This window comes from Anopheles moucheti, chromosome 2 (genome assembly GCF_943734755.1).
Source record: "Anopheles moucheti chromosome 2, idAnoMoucSN_F20_07, whole genome shotgun sequence".
In the NCBI taxonomy this organism is placed as follows: domain Eukaryota; kingdom Metazoa; phylum Arthropoda; class Insecta; order Diptera; family Culicidae; genus Anopheles; species Anopheles moucheti.
The window spans coordinates 81,676,597-81,697,552 of record NC_069140.1 but is presented as its reverse complement, the minus strand read 5'-3'; the positions used below and the strand labels follow the sequence as shown (position 1 = coordinate 81,697,552).

Genomic DNA, 20,956 nt, shown 5'->3' with positions numbered 1-20,956 from the left:
TCAAATCCCGCCCGACAAAAAAAACACCCAACTCCCACCCATCTTTACAGCAGCCACACGTTGTTACGCTTCGGCTTGTTCTCCGGTCGCCGCGCCGCGTTGCGGGGGGGGGGGGGGGGGGGGGGATATTTATTTTGTCCACCAGCGAAGATGATCGGCCGTTTCGTGGCATACTCGTCTGCAGGCAGTTGGAATTCGTTCCCATTTCTGACGTTTGTGTGACAGTTTTGATGGGCAAAGCAAAGCAAAGTTTGATGGAGTAGAGGTGGGAGTGCAGCCATCACACAACGTGAAGATGTCTCCGCGGGAGTTTTGCAAATAAAAGCCAATCGATCGAGATTGTGGTCTGTCAACAGCGGGCCGAAACGACCGCTAAATGCCGCAACCGATGATGAAGATGCTGATGATGGTCACTTATTATAAAACAATAAAAAAAAACAGGGAAGGATTGGTTGGCGGTCATGAGTGAAACACTTTATTGTTTCTTTCTTTTTATTTGTTTTGGGTTTGCGAGATTTGTTTTTATTTTCTTAAATGCAAAATATATGCAAATCTTTCAGCGCGTAGCGCCATCCTTCTCCCTTTTTTTTTCTTTAAATCTCCAACGATTGTGTGTTTTTGCCACAACCATTTACAATTTTTATTTTGCTCCCCGCACTGCTCGCGTTTTTCCTCCACCCTGTCAGACTGTGTCGGCGAGCAGGGCGACTTTCGTAACTTGCCCGGCACCACCGCTGTCACAGTTTATAATTTATGAATCGCTAATGAGTGCGCTTTTGACGGAATGCGATTCTGGGGGGTTTCTCCCCGCCGGGTGCGTGCATGTGGGAGGTGAACAGTTGACATGTTACAAACGAAATCTAAAAACAAAAAATCAACGAGTGTGGATTTGGGCCGTTGCGGAGTTGTGATCGGGTCGTGTCACCGTTGTCTTATTTTTGCACAAGGTTCAACCTCAATTCACACTCCTTACGTACGTCGAGTTACGTGATCGAATCCAATCTTTGTCAGAGCATCCCCAATGATGACAAAATCTCGACAAAGCCGTTCCATCAATGAACGATAGACTCGGCAGTGACAGCTTCAGTTTGCCATTACAGGGTTCTTGAGACGAAATAAGTTATGCAAGAATTTAGATTCTATTCAACAAACTCTATATAGTATACAGGTCGATGCATATTAAATAAATTGACAAGTAGCCGCCGTGGGAACTTTTTTGACAGTTATATGAAAAATTGTTTACGTTTATCTTCTACACAAAAGTGTTGCTACGCAGAGGCGAATTTTCCGAAGAACGGACTAATCGGACATTTCAAACTAATACTCCTTTCCTTTAAGAATGTATTTATAACCCCTTGAGGTAAACAAAATAAACATAATAATAATAATAATTTAGGGGTCGAAGTTCAAGTGACGAAGTTTAAACTAGTAATTATAATGGCAGATACTACGGCATTCGATGAAGAGCCACTTAAAGCCCCGTCGTCAATGGGGGCTCCGAAGCAAGCTAGAGTGTAAAAAGGAGGACCCAAAGGTCGGCTAACATCCCTCTACTGCTGGGCGCCAACAACCATGCCGCTCATGGCCTTCAAGTAGTTGAATCCGCCACAGTAGCAATGTATTGTGCGTATTTTGTTAGTTAGTTTTTGTAAACACTTTTTCATCTAAATGTCAAACCTCAAAATAGCGTACTAGATCTGGACTATGCTACTCAGGTTGGAGTTGGAACTTTTCCGTCATTACAGGGGTTTTAAGCTAAAATGGTGCAGATTTAACAATAAATTGATAACATTGAGTAGAAAGTGAATATATTTCTCTCAAAACAGTAGTTTTTTGAGAAATTGTCATAGTTTTAAGTCTTTTAAAGATCCTTTTCAAGTAAAGGTAAAATATATAAAGGAATCGAACATTTCCCATTTTGTTGATTTTGTTTCAATTAATTCAAAACTAACTCAACTAAAAAACATTCGAAAAGAATTCTGACAAAATACAGAAACTTATCGAAATTGCAATCCAAGTTCGAAGAGAACCCAATAATCTATACAACTTTCCCACTTCTATTGAAAACCCCTGTAAGTAGACACACGCCCTAGTGGGGATCTTTTTTTTCGCAACTGATTGAACTGTCACTCTCTGGTGGCAAAGTGTGATGAACGCTTCCCACACCAGTAACCGATCCAATCTAAATCGCCAATGAAACATTCGATACGACTAAGTTGTGTTGAAACGCAACAGATTGAATCGAACATCGAACAAGCGGTCCAACAACAGCACACACACACACACAAATATCCCACAGTTCAACAAAACAGAACTCATTTTATTTTTCCATTTTCCTCCAAGCACAGAAGATACTACCCCCGGACCCGTCATCCAAGCGTGTATCGGGGAAATTGTGATGGTGCAAAAGGAAAAGCAATCAAAACGGCAGACCAGCGTCTTGACCACACACTGTCACGCCACTGTCTCACGGTATTCTCGGTCTGTAGCAGATGGTTTCGGCCGGTCGATTGATTGAAGCTTGCGTACAATTTGTGCCGGATTCCCTCCACGGACACGGAGCGAGTAACCGGCCAGCTGACGCCAGCCAGCATCCGGCATTACTGCGGACGGCGCTGGACCGACGGATGAAGGCCAAACGTCCAAACTCGCGAGCTTGATTTGATTCGCTGAGTTCCCTTCAGTTGGCATTTTAGCCACGGTAGCTACCAACCAACTTCAAACGAACTCGGGACAAATACAAACAGCGGAAAGGAAACGCTGCAAGAGTGAGTGAAAAGGAAACACAAAACACACACACACACAGAGCAAGATCGTAACGTAATGATCTTGCGCGGTTTTTCTTGCTTACTTTCTTTAACGACGAAGGCGCAACTGTGGCGCGACGATGAAAAATCGTCCAACCCTTGTATTGGCCGCCGCCACGTCGCTACCGCCCGACCGTATGTCTCGGGGGCAGCTGTTGTGCCGACTGTGGAAAATAAAAACAACTTCATCAACTCGCGCCACAACTCGCTTGAAGGAGGAACAGGGGGGAGGACAGGAGAAGGAAGGAGAGGAAAGAAAAAAAAACGGTGGTCACAGTTTGCCGCGGATTGAATTGAGACATTAAAATCGCGGCTGGAGCCGGCTTGCAGGCAGCAGGCGCAACGGCAAAAAGGGCAATCACAGCCCGCGCGCAACACGCCACAAAGCGGTCGGTGGTCCGGTCCGTTCGTCCAGGGCCCGCCCGCCCGGGTGTGTGTGTGTGCCGGAAAAGCGAAAGAAAAATTACGACCAGCACGAGAAGCGGCGAAAGGTAACGAACGGTGCCGCCGCCGTACACAAGCGGGCTCCAACAGTGGGTGACCCTTTTCTACCCTTTTTTTTCCCATTTTTGAGCTGTTTTTTGTTCCCATCCCCAGAAGATAATGGTGGTGCTGCTGCTGCTGCCAAGGGTTGGTTGGTGTTTCAACATTTCCTTCTTTTGCTCCGAGCTGCTCCCATGTACGCGGTGGAAGAAGAGGAAACCACCCAAAGGGATAGTTCCCTCCCTTGCCAGTGCCCGTATTTGCATAAATACCCAACCCGGCCGTTCGGGATCACAAACACACGCGTTCGTGCAGCGTTGATTGCACTCGAGTCGACGTGGGTCCCCCTCGAACGGAGTACACAAGGCACAAATGAAAGAGAAAAGATGCAAACAAATCGCCCCGTACTTACAGAAGACGCTGAACGATGCAACGGGCCCGAAGTTCGTGCGGTCCAAATCTCCCTGAAGTTGGGTGTTTGGGGAGGGAGAACGGGGAGTTTGAACGAGATCAAGGGATGGTTAATTTTCTGTTTTGACACTAATGACAGTTTTATATGTATTCGGTGTAACATTTCGGAGTACGTTTTGTAAGCGGGATTTGGATATATTTGGGTTGTTCTACTGTCAAGACAGCGCTGCTTCTTCCTGATGAGCATAACTTCAGCGAGTTGAAGAATTTATCGACAGCAATATACAAAAGTCTATCAGCAATGTCCAAATGCTCCAAAATTCTTATATTTTATTGAGATTCTTTTCACGAGATGTTATACAAATTGAAGAGTACAGCCTTTTTCCAAATGATTGAAGTATTTGAACAACATCAGTAAATAGCTTGAAGGTATTCAACATCATCAAGCTAATATTTTCTCAGGGTTTTAGGGAGTTCTTCGGGTCCCGAACTACAAAGCAATCTGTATAGAACTGACATTCGGGCATCTTTTCGCCTAGGAATGAGTTTATTTCTTGAGATAAGTTTTCTTTATTACTAAGACCTTGGAGCTTCTGGAAGTTCCAGACATTCGCGCCCTTCTGAATTCGATTCGTCTTCGTAATTGGAGCTTTGACGTTAGTTTGTATTTTTTTTTCCTTCAACGCTTTTCAACAAAAGCTCAATCTACCCACCGTCCCGATCTGGTACGCGAAAGCATCATCCGATCGCATCATGAAAAAAACCCTGGGAGTCTTCCAGGCAGTCCACCATCACCCCAGACGATGGCGACCGCCAGACAACGGGAAATGGCGTAAATAACGAAAGTCAACCCGCAAAGATCCAAACCGACCGTACCGGGCACCCCCCCTATTGCCAGTGCGATCTACCAAGCAGATGCGGACGGAATGCGGATCACGAACATGGGGAAGAATGCAATCGGCTACAGTTCCTGCAGTGTGTTGCACATTCCTTGCGTCTTCTAGCCCGGACGGGAGGACGAGAGCGGGCGAGATAGTATGGGGTTACGATAAAAGAACTCCACCAACCCAACCACACACACCGAGGGAACGTCATTTCTGCAAAACGCGCGCGCAATTGCTCGCTCTTTTGAACCCCCCCTTTCAAGTGGAGCAAAGTTGGAAATACGATACGGTGTGTGTTGGTGGCTATGTACCTCAAGCCTCCACCCCACTCCAATCCACACACACACAAAAGAAGAAGAAACACAAGCCAAAACAACTACGACAGAAATTATTGCTCCTCTGACCGACTGCTGATCGATCCGTCGAGTCCTTCCTTCTTTTTTTATATTATTGCAGGCGACGAGCGCTTACCAACTGTTTGGGGGGATGATTTTAAACCATTCCATGTGCATCAGGCTCGTTTTCCCGATCATAAGGATAAAGTGAATAATATTTTATAATTGAGGAAATGAAAGGAAAATCATGAATTTACTATTTTTGACTCATTACTAAGCATAAAAGAAATAGGAAATTAAAAACAAACAGTTATAACAGGTATAAAACTAAACTAAACTAAAGAATCATACCAAAAATCAGGCCAAATTGGCTTTTGCTTACATACTCAAGGGTTAGTTTTCCGTTTACTTTTATTTCCTGCTCGTTTCAGTATCGTGAGATCGTGCAGCATCCGCAAAGTATCTTATTCTCTTTCTCGCTGTCCCGCCAAAGTTAAGTACCAGCTGACCGGCACCGGCAACCCCTATGTCTCAATCGAAAAGCATAAACTATCCGTCAGACACAGACACATCCCCGCACGCGGTGGGTGTTGTTGTTCGTTTCTGTTCTTCCCGGCGGCCACCCACCAGCGGTCTTTCAAAAAAGCTAAATGAAACCATTACCGACGACCACCAATACAGTGTGCCGGTCCGCGAGAGCCGTAACGAGCGATTCGCGGGAATTTTCTTCGATTGTTCAAACCGTTCAAGCCGTCGACAGGCAAAGCCCAGGTCGTAAATTGAGATATTACAATGAGTATCTGCAATCTACCACAAGACGACAGTGTAACTCCTTTCCTCGACGAGTTGTAGTTGTGTGGAAGAATACAATCTTCCGCGCGTTGTACAAACCATGTTTTATAGCGGCCAAGAATGATCTTTTATAGCTCTTATTGCTAATTTAAGGGCATGATTGTTGGAGCAGCTGAATGGCGCTGTGCCACTGCGTTCGAACTGATACACCGAAGGCGGCGGAACAAATCTCGACTAGACCACGGATTTTCTAAGCAAATTACTTTATATATAAAGACGACTAGACAAGTAGGAGAAGAAGAAGAAGAAAATGATGAGGTGCGTGTGTGCGTGTGTGTGTTCTCTCTAATTTCCAATTAATACAAAAGTAACTTAATAATTTTTAAAAAATTACATTCATGTAAAAATAATTTATTCTCCGAACACTTTACAAACGAAGTATTTGCTGCGATTTTAAAGCATTTTACAAGATTATTAAATGATCAACAATGGATGGAATCTTCAAAATTAGAACGAAAAAATTAGATAATAGAAAACAATAACGATAAAAAGAAATGCAAACAAATACTCATTGTTTCCAATCGAATGGGGAATCAAAAAGGCAAACAAAATGTGCCCCTAATCGCGAAGGGAAGAACAGCCAAAAATAATCGTACGTAAAAATGCAAAAACAAAAGGAAAACGGACCCGAATAAATCGATCGTAAAACATTAATCGATTTTTGATTTCGTAAATTCCTCAACGCACAACGCATACGTGTGTGTTCGTATTTCTCCTCTAGCGAAATTGCGATCGTCCAATGCGTTACAGATTCCGCATGCAGCTGCTGCTGCTGCCGAGACGAAAAACGATGACGAATTCACTCCAAACTACCCCAAAACCCCAGGCCGAATACCAAAAAAAAAACCTCACTCACACATACACACACACATCCAGCTCCGCAATCGTCGTCGGTCGTGTCTCGCGATCAACCCGCGACTCACTGGCGACGATCGTGCGCGCACCAGGCAACCACCAGAGCCGAAGCGGGTTTGATGGCGGCCAATTGATCAGAAATTGAGCTTGATCTCTTCCGTTCGCGTATTCCACCGTAGCGCCACACACCGGTACATATAGTAAAAGCCCCGGGTTTAAACAAAAAGCCCAACATTACGTTCATTCTCTTTCGTTCGTTCGCGGTGCGTCGTCTCTTTCTGTGTCGTTTGTTTTACACGCCGTTTTTCCCTGTTGGTACGATGCACAGAATGGTTTGGGCTGTGTGTGAGTGTTTGAGCATTTTTTTTTCAACCACTGATTTTTTTTTCGTTTCCTCTGTCTATTACCTCTCAATCTTGGAAGGGTTGAAAAGAAAAATGAAAGAGTAAAGAAAGGAGAAAAAAACAACAAACTCATTCCCGCCCGCCCGCGATCGAACGGTTCCGGTCGATGAAGAAATAAAATGTAATTAAGACGTTTATTCAGCGCGCCCTCGCCAACCCCGGGACGCGGATGCCCTTTTGGTTTGGCTCCTCAGACACACAAACACACACACTTCACACTGGTGGCATTTTGAGGATTCACGTTCTTCCTCTCTCATGCGCACATCTCCATTGATGGTTGGGCGGCCCCATTAAACCGTCCTACTCGGGTATGGGGGCATCATTACACTACCGTAACCGAAGGGATAATTACGGTAGTGTGGTATGAATAGTAGTCATGCAAAAGCGATGAAAACGGGGTGTAAAAAAGTGCAAAAAATCCCCCCCCCACACACACACACACACACACATTCGCTCTTAAAAGCATGAATAGCAATAAGTGTTGGCTGGGGGTTACTATTACTACCCGGCGCTCGACCGCCCAAGCAGCAAAACGGAGTGATCGCTAGGTGAGAGATGGTGTGTGTGTGAGAGCGAGAGAGAGTTCACTAGTGAGATCCCCGCGAGAAAATCCTTCGCGCGTTGGTCGAAAAAAAAAACGGTGATGCTGTGACTGAATGGATGGAGAGAAACCATCATGATCCGACGAACCCCGCGGGGATGAAAGGAAAAGAGATCCCAAAAAAGCAACAGGCAAGCGCGTGGAGAATGAAAGCTTATTTTTTCCCCTTCATCCACGGTGAAGCTTTGAACGGGGAAGAAGAAAAAAAATACAACAACAACAACAACAGGGAGATTCGTTCACTTGCATTGAGCAATCATAGGCTGCTGCTGCTCTTTGCGTTCTTCATTCGCCCCACCGAAGAGTGGGCCCACCGCAAACAGCCCTGTTCGGGGTGGTATGGCTCTTTATTTTGAAGCTTGTTCCGTTCCCCCACTTTCCCGCCGGCAAGTGGAAAGGAAAGAAGCGAAATCACCACGTTGGAGCGTCCTCCACGGACGCTTCTCGCTGGTAACCGGTCCGGGATCGCCGCGCTGTGCGACCCACTCCGGGAACGGTGAATCGGTAATGACTTATTTAGTAGAACAACAGCACCGTCGACCGTCGCGTGGAGTCCACATCGCGTGGAGTCACACGCCGGCAAGATGAAGCCATCACAAGCCCCGGCCGGGGCATAGTAATAGTCCGCACGGAATTGCTCGCTATTTACCAACCACCGACGGAGATAAGTGTTGGTGGGGTGTTGTTTTTTTGTTGCTTTTGCCTCCGCTCGCTGCATTTCCCATCAATTCGTGATCGTGGTAGCCTCGCAGGGTGGCTAATTGTGGCATTTTGACAGGTTGTTGTTTTTCCCGTCCGGTGCATTGTACTTTGGTGTGTTTATATTTATATGGACGCTTCCATCATTACAGGAGCAATTAATTAAAGAGTTATAATAATATTATTATGTTGTAATCAGTTAAAGCATTTTTTAATAACCTTAATTTTTGCTACTTTCCATTGTGTTGCTACAATGGAAAACATGAACTTTAATGTTTGATAAACTCTTTACGAAACTTGCAATAAATAGATGTCCTAAAGACATAATCTATAGCCCATTTTTTTGTTATTGTTTCATGTCGTTTTAAGCAACTTTTTTACAATTCACAAAAAAAAACTTAACTAACACAACCACACACGCACACAGCGCCCAAACGGATGCTATTTACCTTTCACACTTTCCCGGTGGCGATAAATTGAGCAGAACTGTAAATTGGTCGTTAATTGAAGAATGAACCGTGAGAGCACGGGAACGAAACCGGCCGTATTTCTTCATACCGTATGAGAAGGTGGAATTTGTTGTGCTCACAATAGTGCAAACACAACATTCCTTCCATCCTTTTTTGAGGTTCTTTGTGGTAAAGGACGATATGAGGACCTTGGGTGATGAAGCCGCGTGTGTCCTTCCAACTCATTCGCGCTGTTTGTTCCTCCGTCCTCCAAAAGGTGTGAACAGGAAAAGAATTTTGAATGCGAGCTTTACTAACGTAGCGAACGATTCAGGGCGCGATTGGAAGTCGAAAAAAAATGGGTTAAAAATAAATTAAAAAACAACACACAACTTAACGTTCAATTTTAACGACAACGGTTCCACATTCCACCCAAGCACCCCACAAAGCAAAACGGTATCATTTCCGGGACCGGAACCGGACGGCAAAAAAAGGGTAAAAAAACATCGCAATTATCGTTGTATTTTTTTGTGTTTTTTGCTGTTTCTCATCTTCTTGTTCGGCTTGATTTCCGCTTAATTTCAGCTTGATTTCGCCGCGGCTAAGAAACCGGCACGCGAAAGAGAGACGCGAACAAAAAAGTACACAAATTAAACGTTGAATGAAATCTCCCCCCTTTGAGGATGACACGCACTGGCGAAGGGGGGGGATTGGAAAGGGGAGGGGTAGTTGGGTGGGGTGGAGAAAAAAAAATACACGCACCGAGAGAATCGGGCCGCACGGTGGTACGATCGCACGACAGAGCACGACGATGTCGACGATGACGACAAAAACATGGTACGCGCGATTCGAAAAATGCGGTCCACGGCTTTCAAGAAAGCAACCCCGGGGGAGGGGAACACCTCCCGGCGTCTTCTGCCGCGCCTCCCGTCACCCGTCCCGGAGGGAATGGGAACTACCAGGGATGGCAGGCTGGGCAGGACGGGAAGGCATGGAGGGGGGGAATTGTTTAATCTGATATTTGGACCTACCGCATCGGTGGTCCCGTCGCGCACACCGCACCATTCATTGTACAACCGCCATGCCCATCTCGTCCGACGGGCTCCATATTTACGATACCCAACAACAACACACACTCACACACGCATCGTGAGACGCAAGCATCCGTGGAAAGGTCGCGATCATCACTGGTGACGATCTGGTTGGAAGGGATTGGAGGGGGAGGGGGAGGGGGGGGCGGTGGCAGGGACGAAACTGAAATGAAAACATACGCAACGCACTACAACATCGCGACTCTGACAGTGTGTGGCTCTCTCTTTCTCTATCCTTGTATTCCCTCTCTTTTCCGCCCAGGGCTCCAACTGTTTTTTTGTTGTCGTCCGGATTGTCCCTGCCACAAGAAACCGCGCCAGTAATTGATCGTGCCGTAGTGGCGGCAAACGATGCGGACTGGTATCACACATTAAAAGACGCTCGAGATGAACGCACGGACGGTGTATTACATCAGACGGATGCGTGCTGCACGCTTGCAGCTGTCGCCACTTGAGAGCAGACGATTCGACTAAGTTCATTCGACTTCTGGTAGAAAAGCAGCAAGAAGCGGCCTTTCCAACTGCATTATCTTGAATAAAACTTCTATAACAACTCACAACCAGGGAAGGAACACTAGACAAATAATTATTAGTGTCAAAGTAGGCAAAGGAAGAGAACAAGCTCAACCGAATGTCCCAAACCAATCGGAAATAAATCGAATGACGGCTAATAAAATCACAATTAACTACCGTATTGCGGGATGTGCTTTGCTCCATTTTGCAATGCGACTGGCTGACGCTCATCGTTGGACATTTTTGCAGAACAAAAAATACACCACCGAATCAAGAGGGATCGATGCCTTGTTCTTCGGCTTGTTCTCCGGTGTACGAAGAAACAAGAGAAAATTAACAATCAAAACACAACACCGGGACCGAAAACAACTGGGTGCACACGCAGCAATTGGGTTGCCGCCACAATGCACACATACATAAACACACATACACACACACATCGACAACAACGGATACAACCGATCGAATTTGCCCGCGGGTCGCCACCGTTTTGTGAGTTGCTTTTTTGCAAAAAAAGGGGAGCGCAACAAAATGTGTGTAAAGCGTCCGAAAAGGACGGTTTGCCGATCGGATTGTTTTCCGTTTCATTCACGGCTGCGTAGCGAAAGGGTGGCATCGTACCGGGTGGTCTCGCACGCCCGCCACCAATACACAATAATATCCACCAACAGCGCAATACGAACAGCATTCATCCAACCAAACAGTGATCCATTCAGGCCGGGGCTTTGGGCTGGAGAGGTGCTTTGAAGGGGTATGTGGGGGGCCGCCACCACCACCAGTGCCGTCATGCGCCAAATATGGGTTCCAAAAAACGGTGCGCGGCCACAGCACCGTCACGCATGTTTTGGAACGTCATCATCAAAAAATCGGTTCGGTACCTTGGGGAGTTTTTGTTTTTCCTTTTTCGATAGTCTCGGTAGGGATCTTCAAACCTCGCTGGCACCGCTCTGGATGGGGTGGGAGTGTCTCATCCCCCTTTCGGTTGGGATGCAAAACCGCCTGGATGCAATGACGTCTTCTTTTGCTTGCATGCGCGAATTAAGGATTCATTATTCCGCATCGAGAAACGGCCCTCCCTGTCCTGTTCACTCCCGGGTAGGAATGCGTAGGAATACAAAAACCGGGGCCCCCCCGCGTGTGTGTGAATGGGAAATCGCGAACCATCATCACGCATTTCACTTCGATTACTCTCGCGCGCGCACACCACGAGTGCAATGCGCTTTGATTCCTGTATCTGCTTTCTCTGTGTGTTTGCGGCTCAACTATGATCATTCGTTCGTAACTGACCTACGGGAGTGTTTGAAGTTGACGGCACAGTAATCGTAAACCTCGCCCATAATCACTGCGGGCAGTATCAGCATCAAGGTATCAAATGCACTTGGAGAGACTTGTAAAGAGGACCTCGTTTCTATTTGAAAAACCAACCTTCTCAGCTTATTTTTACAAAACTGCTTCTACTAAAAAACCTTTTTTTCCAATGTATTCTTGAAAGATCTTCAACCGCATCGCGCTCAAAGTCTAAATCCCGTTCTATTGCACCCACAAATAAACTGCCGGATATTCGGTCCGTTTAATAAGATTTAAATTTCATCACCTCAAAGCGACAAAGCGACTTCCCTTCCCTTCCCTGCATCCACCAAGTGACGCACTTGCCATGCCAATTCCAAGCCTCATTAAGCAGTGCAAATTATCTATGGAAATAGAAATTTTCTTCTCACTTCAACACACGGGCCCATCGCAATCAAGGCGCCATCATTATCGGACGGCAAATGCATAACTGTCGCCCTTCTCTACTTTAAGACGCTTCGCTTTGCACCCCGCGGGTGTACACGGTACAGGGTTTATGCATATAAAATCAAATGACAACCATTCCCATACCCGCTGACACGTTGGGCTCGAATTGGAATGAGGGAAGTAGGGGGAGCATGTTGATTATTAGATGGTGAACATTTAACAGATAAAATATGTCCCTTGTCATTACTGGTTAATCTTTGCAATGCCATTCCACGTCCGTCGTAACCATTATTTTGTAACGTCGATGTAAAGTATTATACAAATGTAAGCAGAAAGTCATTCCAAATGAGCAAGGGATAGATATTCAATTAGTATAACCTATTTGCGTTATAGCAGTAGGACATTTTTAGTTATGATCACCTGTCTGGAAATCGCAATTGTCCTATTCAAAACTGATGTTAATTTCTCATCCCCTCCTCAAATGTCAGCGTATTCCGGGATATTGAAAGTGGAGGCGATCTTCACCCGACAGGACCGGGACTAGATCTCATGTGGAATATTCTCTTCCATGTACAACTTCTGACCTAATTATCAATATCAAACGTTTAACAATATCTGAGGAAGATCTGGAGATCTTCTGAGGTTGTAGCACCAAAAATAAGTAGATTTGAGAACTTTTAGATATTGTGGCACTCACTCAACTCACTTGTACAGAGATGTTCACTTCACAAGTTATTGCATATTACTACGGAGTGTTCACGTATTCAAGATGCCAACAGGAAGAGAAAGTCACGCCGAAAAATTAAAAGACAAATTTGACACTCATCTGTAACCGCTGATCTTCACCCGGCAAAAGCAAGATCACCCAAAGACATGTTTACTGTCTAATTGCTCTTGATGTTTCACGGAACCTTTTGCAGCATTGCAGCAGAAGCAAGTAGTGTGATGACGAGAAAAAAAAATGCTGCAAAGGCGTGGAATTACGCCAAATTGCATCTTCTGTGAGCACGCGCGTTACAAATTTTTCTGGGTTTCCTTTTTAATTGCGATCTTCCCCATCTCCGCCGGCTTCCACTCGGTGGTCCTGTGCAGAGCGGTTACGCGAGCACTTGGGATTTAATTTTGCGAGGCACAATGCGCTGACGATTAATTATTTCGCTCAATTAACGTTTTACCCATCGCAACTAGAAGGCGAGGAGATCAGGAACGCTTTTTATCGCTTTTGCATCGCGCATCAGAAATTGTTGGTAGCTTTAGTTTTTTGCTGTTTGGGTGTTTTGGGTGACGCGGATAAGAACAAAACAGCAGCAGACGGTGAGAGGAGTTACTTTATAGTCGCTCACCCATCATCATACCGCTTCTGAATGTGATATTAAATTCTACACTCACAGCAAAGTGAAGATCTAAACTGAAGAGCACGAAAGAAAGAACGAAACATCAAGAACGTACAGATGTGGATGAGTTTCTTTCTGCTTTCATAAACAGTAGCACACATTCCACCAGGGAGTGTAAGGTAGCGAATAATGCTAAATATTTAAAATATAATAATTGCCGCAAACGAACAACAGCAAATCTGCGCCACCAAATGGCGTTGCTATACGTTTTCCGGTTGCTTGTACTGCTGAAGGGAAGCCATGCCGTCAACGACGATGGTAGCCGAAGAAGTACACAATCAAAACATATCATCGCACGCTAATGTAAACATAAATATCCGCAATGCGTCAGTTGTTTACTTCTGCACATTTCCTGAGCTCAATGAATGGAGTTGGTTGCTCCGTTTTTTTTTACATGAAATCTCCGTACCGTCTGAAATCCCTATAAGGAGTTGGAGGAATAGTTGGAGTTGGTGTATCCACTACTCAACAAAAGGCGCGACTCGAATTCCTTAATTCCTTAACCGAATGCGTTTTATAACGTTTACTATTCGGCTGTGGATAATTCATTAGGTCACAGAGAGCCCTTAGACATTATTGGGCTCAAGAAAGGGAAAAAACAGGTTGAAGTTTCAAATAAGCGCTCTGTCCATCGAATATTCCAATCCCCAAGGAAAATAAAGGAATTCTAACCTTTATCTTGAAACCTTCTTCGTAGCTAGAGAAACTCGTTTCTTTGCAGACATAACTCTTGATCCTTACCGAGAAGCTCGATTAAGACGTCAAGAGGTCATACCCAACACCTTGGGATGAGAAATCCTATGGAATGAGTCATGGTCAACCCGGTTGGAGTTGGTTCGAGACAAGATCTGCTCAATTTAAACAACCTCGAATATAGGAACCATGAAGATCATTGAAAATCTTGTGCGTAGTTAAACGGCAACATGTTATTTAACCACGAAAAAATTTATTTGTGAGCACCCAGAGTGATTCCAGACTTGCTGTTAGCGAAGAACTGTCCGATCGCAAACGATCGTGCCTCGTTTGGTGCGCACGCCATTCGCTAACCTGACAGTACGCGTACGAAAAACGATTAATAATCCCGCATGTCCTGCTAATCGTGACGGTTTTGGCTTGCGTAAATCGCACGACTGGGCCCAACTGACCGGTCCAAGTAAGAACAAGAGATCAAGCAATAAACACTAAACTAAACTAAAAGCACAAATCACCAATCCGGTGAGGTGAAAAATTCATCCCTAATGCATATCTTGTGTAGCTATCCATAAGTTCACTCGGGTCCAGTGGGTTGTGGTGCTGTACAGTGATCAACCAACGCATGGAGCTTGCTATATGGTATCATGTCTCACTTTTGACGCCTAGAAAAGTGGACCAGAGCAACAACAAACATAATTCAAATGTAGTTTACCTAACGTGCTCTGGTTTGTGCACTTTCGTACTCCACCAAAGACGAAGATGGATAACAACACCTTCACGTACTGTGCAGACCAGAATCGATTACTTCATGGAGTTCGCTAGAATGCGCATTAGTTGAGGACCACCAGAGCTCCCACCATCGAAACAGTGCGCCAAAACCGATGGCGAATGATTTATAACGAGGGCATCATGTCGCCATCGAAGATCCGACGTGATCTCTAGCCGTTCCAATGCCCACCACTATCCCCTATCCCAGCGCATTGTCTGGAAGTCTCCACCGACCACCCCAAGCAACGTGGACATCGCAGACAGGGGAATTGCGGCACGTTTGCACCACCCGTTTGCCGACGGTGTCTAGCTGATGATGGACGATGTCAAACAGGGTGGCGCAGTACGGAGCTGCTTCGGCCCATTCCCAATTCATAACTAACTCCAGGCACGTACGGCACTGTGGACAGCATATGGTAGTCCCACCCGCCCTAGACAAACTAAATCGGATCGAATTGTTTATAAATTCAAAGGCTTTGCTTTGATGAGTTACGGCGACGCTTATCGCCGCGCTGCCAGGGTAGGGGCGAGATGCAACAGTCACAGTCAAGGAACCTATTACGATTCCAAAGTGTACCGAGGTCGGTTTCATTCAATTGTGTTGTTCATTCACCGATTTGCAACCACACAACTCCCCGCGTACTACAACACTTTCTACGCGGCTTCTTCTGTCCCTGAGCACGGTCAAACAGATCGTTCCGAGCGTACTGATGATGTACGCACATTTGGAGTTCCAACAAACAGGCAAAAAAGACACCACAACACATGTGTGACGTGTCGCCGACATACCAAAGTGATTCGACTCGTGACCAAAAAAAAAGCAACATTTAAGAAAGATCGGTCTTTCGGCCCGATCAGGAACCATTTCTGGAGGACCATAAATTCTCTAATCCTCTAAGATAGGGTCCGGGGTTCCACCGTTCCTTTGCTCCTCACGTGTCCGTGCCGTGCATTCCCCTCCCAAAAAAGGTATTCGGTGCCCGAAAGGGAACTGTCGCAGTCGATCATGATTGAGACCTCCTCAAAACTTCCTGCCTTTCACCGTGGCCGCTACAAGCGCTGTTCAAAGTTCACAGGCGTCGGCACGCTAGGGGTCGGTACAATCAACTCGCTTCAGCATCCGAACACCGAAAAACCCAAAAACCCACACTGGCCCTTTTATTTTCCCTCCGGCACCGAGATCACACACCGTGCGGGGCTCTGGCTGTGTGAGTAGAGTTACCACGGCGACGTATTACGGGATCGATCGTGAAGCACGAGGTGAAGCACGGGATGAAAACGCCGGGAAACGCCGAGAGGCTGGGATAGATTATTTCTTTTAATGTCTTATTTTTCCCTTCATTCCGTTCGCATTCCCCTTCGATGGCGGGCGGCCCGCGTTGGGTTATGTTGTGTCGTTCCTTTTTTTTTTGCTTTTTGCTGCCTTTTTTTTTTCGTTGTTGTTGTTGTTTCCCTTCGACACGGCTGTCCTTCATCTCTTGGGGTGCCTTCGCGATCGAGGAGAACCACCTTCGGATGCGGACAAAGTTTCGACAACCGTACACCGCCACCAGGCAAGGCAGCAGCAGCATAACTGTTGGTGGAATGAAAGAGCACACAACAGAGCGGGTGCGCGCGCGCCTGTATGTGTGGTGTAGAGTAGGGAGGAGACCCAACCCTGAACATGATCAGAAAGACCGTATCAACCGAACGGTAGAGCTTATGGGGGGGTCCGCTGTCGAAACGCGACCCTACACTGCAGCAGACATGCGTTGAATTCTTCGACCCTTGTCCGTGGCCGTTTTGCAGCGGTTCGAAGATTGAGTTGTAATGGTTAATGGAATAATATCGGCCGTTGGCCACTACAAACTAACCCGGGCTCTTTAGGTTGCTGAGCCCATCAGCGGCTAACTCGGTGAGTTGGCTCAGTTTTCAGGGTGCATTGTTTATCAGCTTTGGTGACAACTGCAGAACTTGGGAAGTGTTGCACGTTAGAGTTCTGACAACTAGGTCTCTCAAGGATTCGGAGATCTTGCGGTTAAAAGTTATCTCAGTTTATAATACACATTGTTTAAAGGTTTTGGCGAAAACGTCAGAACTCTGGAATAAATAGCGTCAAAGTTCTTATAACTAATTTTCTTGAGAATTCTGAGTCGATATGAACATACGAGTTCTCAAGTTGCACTGCTTGTAAGTTATAATAACAACTTCAGAACTCTGGAATGTTGAACGATAGAGTTCGAACAACTTACATATTGAAGAATTAAAGTCAGTATAGGATCACGTATCCCGTATCCTGACCCAGAGCTACCGATAAAGTCAAACCCATTTTTGTGAGCAAAGTTGCTGATCACTTACCTTTTCTATTTGATCGAGTGCTATCGTTGCATCGAACCAGCTGGTTCGGATGTACAGGTCGGAAAATACTTTCTCGTCCACGGTGTCACCGTGGGTGTCCGGCACCCTCGGTAGGCTATCCATCGTTGGTACCACCATTGTTTGTTTTAGACGCTTATCACTGGATGATGCGCACTAACTATTTTTTTTCTCTTCTCCTCTCGCACCACCCCAACAAGAAGTTATTCCCCGGGCAGAGGAATTATTTTGTTGAAGACTTTTCGTTCACTTTCTTTCGAAATTTTCTTTCGTTTCTTCAACCGCACTGACTCACACTCACTGCCACGATCAGCTTCACCGACACACACCCAGGGAGTGCAAGGAGTCGTCGATTGATCGTCGGAACGCCACTGTTGTTGCCACACAACAAAACCCGCACTGGACTGGCTCACAGCACTCTCGCGGATGGAGAGAAATTTAAATCGAACGCATAGATCACCACACGTGCCGTGATGGTTGAGTGACACATCTTCCGATGGTCTGCCGGAATACTACCATCACGCGGTTGTTCGATGCCTGTTGGACATTCACACTTCACACTTCAAGGTTGATACGATTCGGTTGCCTAGGGCTGCGGCAGAACCACCTTTCCCAACAATTGCAACCACCTGCTTAGCCTACTGCTGCTAATTCACACCAAACGGCAGCACACGATTTCCATAGATGACACTTTTGCACATCAGCACTCCACAGCACGGTAACGGATATGCACCACCGCAGACACTGCAACACACACGCGCCCCCGGGGAAGATGCGTTTCGCTCAGCACAGCACCAGCGACAGCACCACTCGCGATCGACGACGACACGGCCCTTTCTGAACCTGAACGCGGGGGAATCTGGCGGCGGTATCGGAGTCTTTCGGGCGTTCGAGGTGGTCCCGAAAAAAAAAGCGATCAAGGAAAACTCACTCACACACGCTCAAGAAGCACCACCACATACGCACCGTTTAGGGTCGCTTATTTCCCGAATACAGGGAAAAAAAACACACACAACACAACTCCATACACTTTGTTTTCTTCGAAAAACGGAAAGATCTCGGTATGTTCGCCCTTCCGCCTTTTCGCTGCTGGTGGTTAGTTTTTTTTTCTCGTTCTCTCTTTCGTTTCTTCTTCGCCCTTTTCGTCACTGTTTCATCTTCCTTTCCCAATTTCTGCTTGCCCTTCCTCCTTCTGCTTGCGTTGTTCCAAGCTCTTCGTTTCACTTTGCCTCCTGCACTCTTGTTCGTTCCTTCCACCGTTTGCCGATGGCTTTCTTTCGACTCCACACGCGTGTTTTCTACTTCTTCGCCGACTATTTCGGTAAGGTCGAAGTTGACGTTCTCCCTTTCTGCTCACTTGTTTTCGGTAGTTATGTTATTTATGTCTTACTTGTCTCTCTCGCATGCTCGCCATGGGAGTGCATAAGCCCTGAAGCATAAACATAAACGTTCGGAAGGACGCAAAAGAGCACACATGGGCGATCCATGCATGCATCTATGTATGTCGTGTAGACTGTTTTTAAATCCTAAAGGCTGGCTGTCGGACACTACCTGCCGGAGATTTTCTACCGAACTCGAACTGCAATAGTGATCATTCCATGTACCGCGAGTTGTCCTCAGCAACAGTTACTAACTCTTGGCGTACATCCGAAGACACGGACCATTCTTCAGTGCCACCTGCAATCAATCCAGAGTTCGAAACGAGTGGTACCGTCGGTGAAACAGTAACATGCGTTGTTAACGATCAATGGCTTACGGGGGTGACGTATGCTTCACGCACAACGTGATCTTTGTTTATCTTCAAACGATCCGCTTTGACTGTTGCCGCCGGACACGTTGATTATATTCCGACGCCGCCAAACAACCTTAATCTCCGCACGATGTGTGTTTTACACCGACGCACTTTTTTGCTTGTAAATGCGCCCACTAGTGTTATGACAGGCTAGACAGGGCCAGCTCTTTGACGTTTCCCCGTTCTCGATCCGTGCACGATCTTCACCAGATTTCAACACCAGTGTTATCGTACCAGTTAATTAATGGAAACGAATCGCACGCACCGCACCAACACATAGAGAAAACGCCCGTAAGTTCCTTTCTAAACAATGCGCGCGCGCTCTCGCACGCACTATTGTACGCGATATCTGTGGGGTGTTTTGTTTTGCGGCCTATCGCGACACTGTGTCAACTTCGCTTACTTTTTCGGAGGAGGTTATCGCACGATCGTTCCACACTTTTGTTTTTTGTTTTGTTTGTTCGTACACAACAAATCGTTTTAATTTGCTGCCAAGCCGATGCCGATCCGTCTGCGGAACAGTACAAACTGTTCGTCGTACTTACGCAGGTCGCCTAAAGTCTTCTCACATCTCTCACAGCACCGGGAGCAGCGATCAAGTTTGCGTCCGCTCTGCGCGATTGTTTTCGATCAAATAAAAGTCGGCCATCTTACCTACACCGTTGCGCACCGGGAATGAACAGTGGGCTTGCTCGTGCGGCGCTTAGGCCATGCTCTTGCAAAGTTTCCGTTAATTCAACCACACTGATACGAATTTGAAGTATGTGGTGAATTAAACGAATACTACTACTACTACTACTGAGCAAAAAAAATATTTTATTTTCAATAATATAATTTAATATTTAATCGGTTAACATATTGTAAAATTTGTTAAAACGTAGCCTCATTGAAATCCGGACGAACCACCCTTACCGAGATGGTGTGAGTGCGAAAGCGTTTCGCAGTGGTGTGTGTATTAGCGATCGTCGGTAGGACTTGTTGCCTGTGCGTACGCATATGCGAAGCATGGTCCAGAAGGTGTTGCTGTAAGTTCGTTGATAATTGGTCAACAAGCGCAATATTTTATTTTATTTTAAATTTTGTATTATGTTATTCTGCACAAGTAAGTTTTACAAAAAATATAAAGAAGCGATAAAAAATCAACATGTTCACAATAATAAGAACATTGATTTCGAGTTTTCTCAAAACTTAAATCTCAAAATTCAAACTTGTTTTTCTCAAAAGTTAAAATTCAAACTTGTTTTTCTCTCTCTCATCGTACAATTTCCAAGAAACTGTCATAGGGTTTTAAGTGCGAACAATTCTGTATTTTTTTTTTATGTAAGAATGACAAATTTTTGGTCAAAAACTTCTCACTTAACATAGCATAGCAATATTTTAAACACGCTTCCATTCAAACCGCCGAATAAAAATTTCTCGACCAAAACTGACAGATTAAGCTCAATGTGTGCCGCACCAACACCTGCACGCGCAGCATCCGTGCTCAGAGGTGTGTGTGTGTGATCGCATTTCTGGATCATTACTTCGGTTGACAGCATCAGGCACGGTGGTGGTGCACACGGTAGGGGTTGATGTTTCCATTTCTTTACCCCTCGATTGGAGCACGTCGTGTGCGATCCCTCCAGCAAGGGTGTGCGTGCGGCTAGGGTTGTGGAACGAGGAAGGAAGCGGGTGGAAAGGAGCAACACGAGATTAAGATGCATGAGGAAGGCAAGCAGACCGAGAGCAACACCAATAACAACAAAATCCAGCATAAGAAAAGGGCCTGGCAAGTGGGTGCGGCAATGGAACCGGCCCGGCAGGGTGCGGAAGAGAATAAAACGACGACCGGCCAAG

At 45.9% G+C, this 20,956-nt stretch overlaps 1 protein-coding gene across 2 annotated transcripts in view; it reads right to left on the bottom strand.

The window, feature by feature from the left end:
• The window catches only part of LOC128297068 (protein patched), a 38,504-nt gene extending 21,056 nt beyond the window's left edge, over positions 1-17,448 (bottom strand). For both annotated transcript variants that reach the window (XM_053032629.1, XM_053032631.1), the window contains exon 1: positions 17,311-17,448. In XM_053032629.1, the coding sequence (XP_052888589.1) occupies positions 17,311-17,448 (138 nt within the window). The remainder of the gene's footprint in view (positions 1-17,310) is intronic.
• Positions 17,449-20,956: the final 3,508 nt, after the last annotated feature.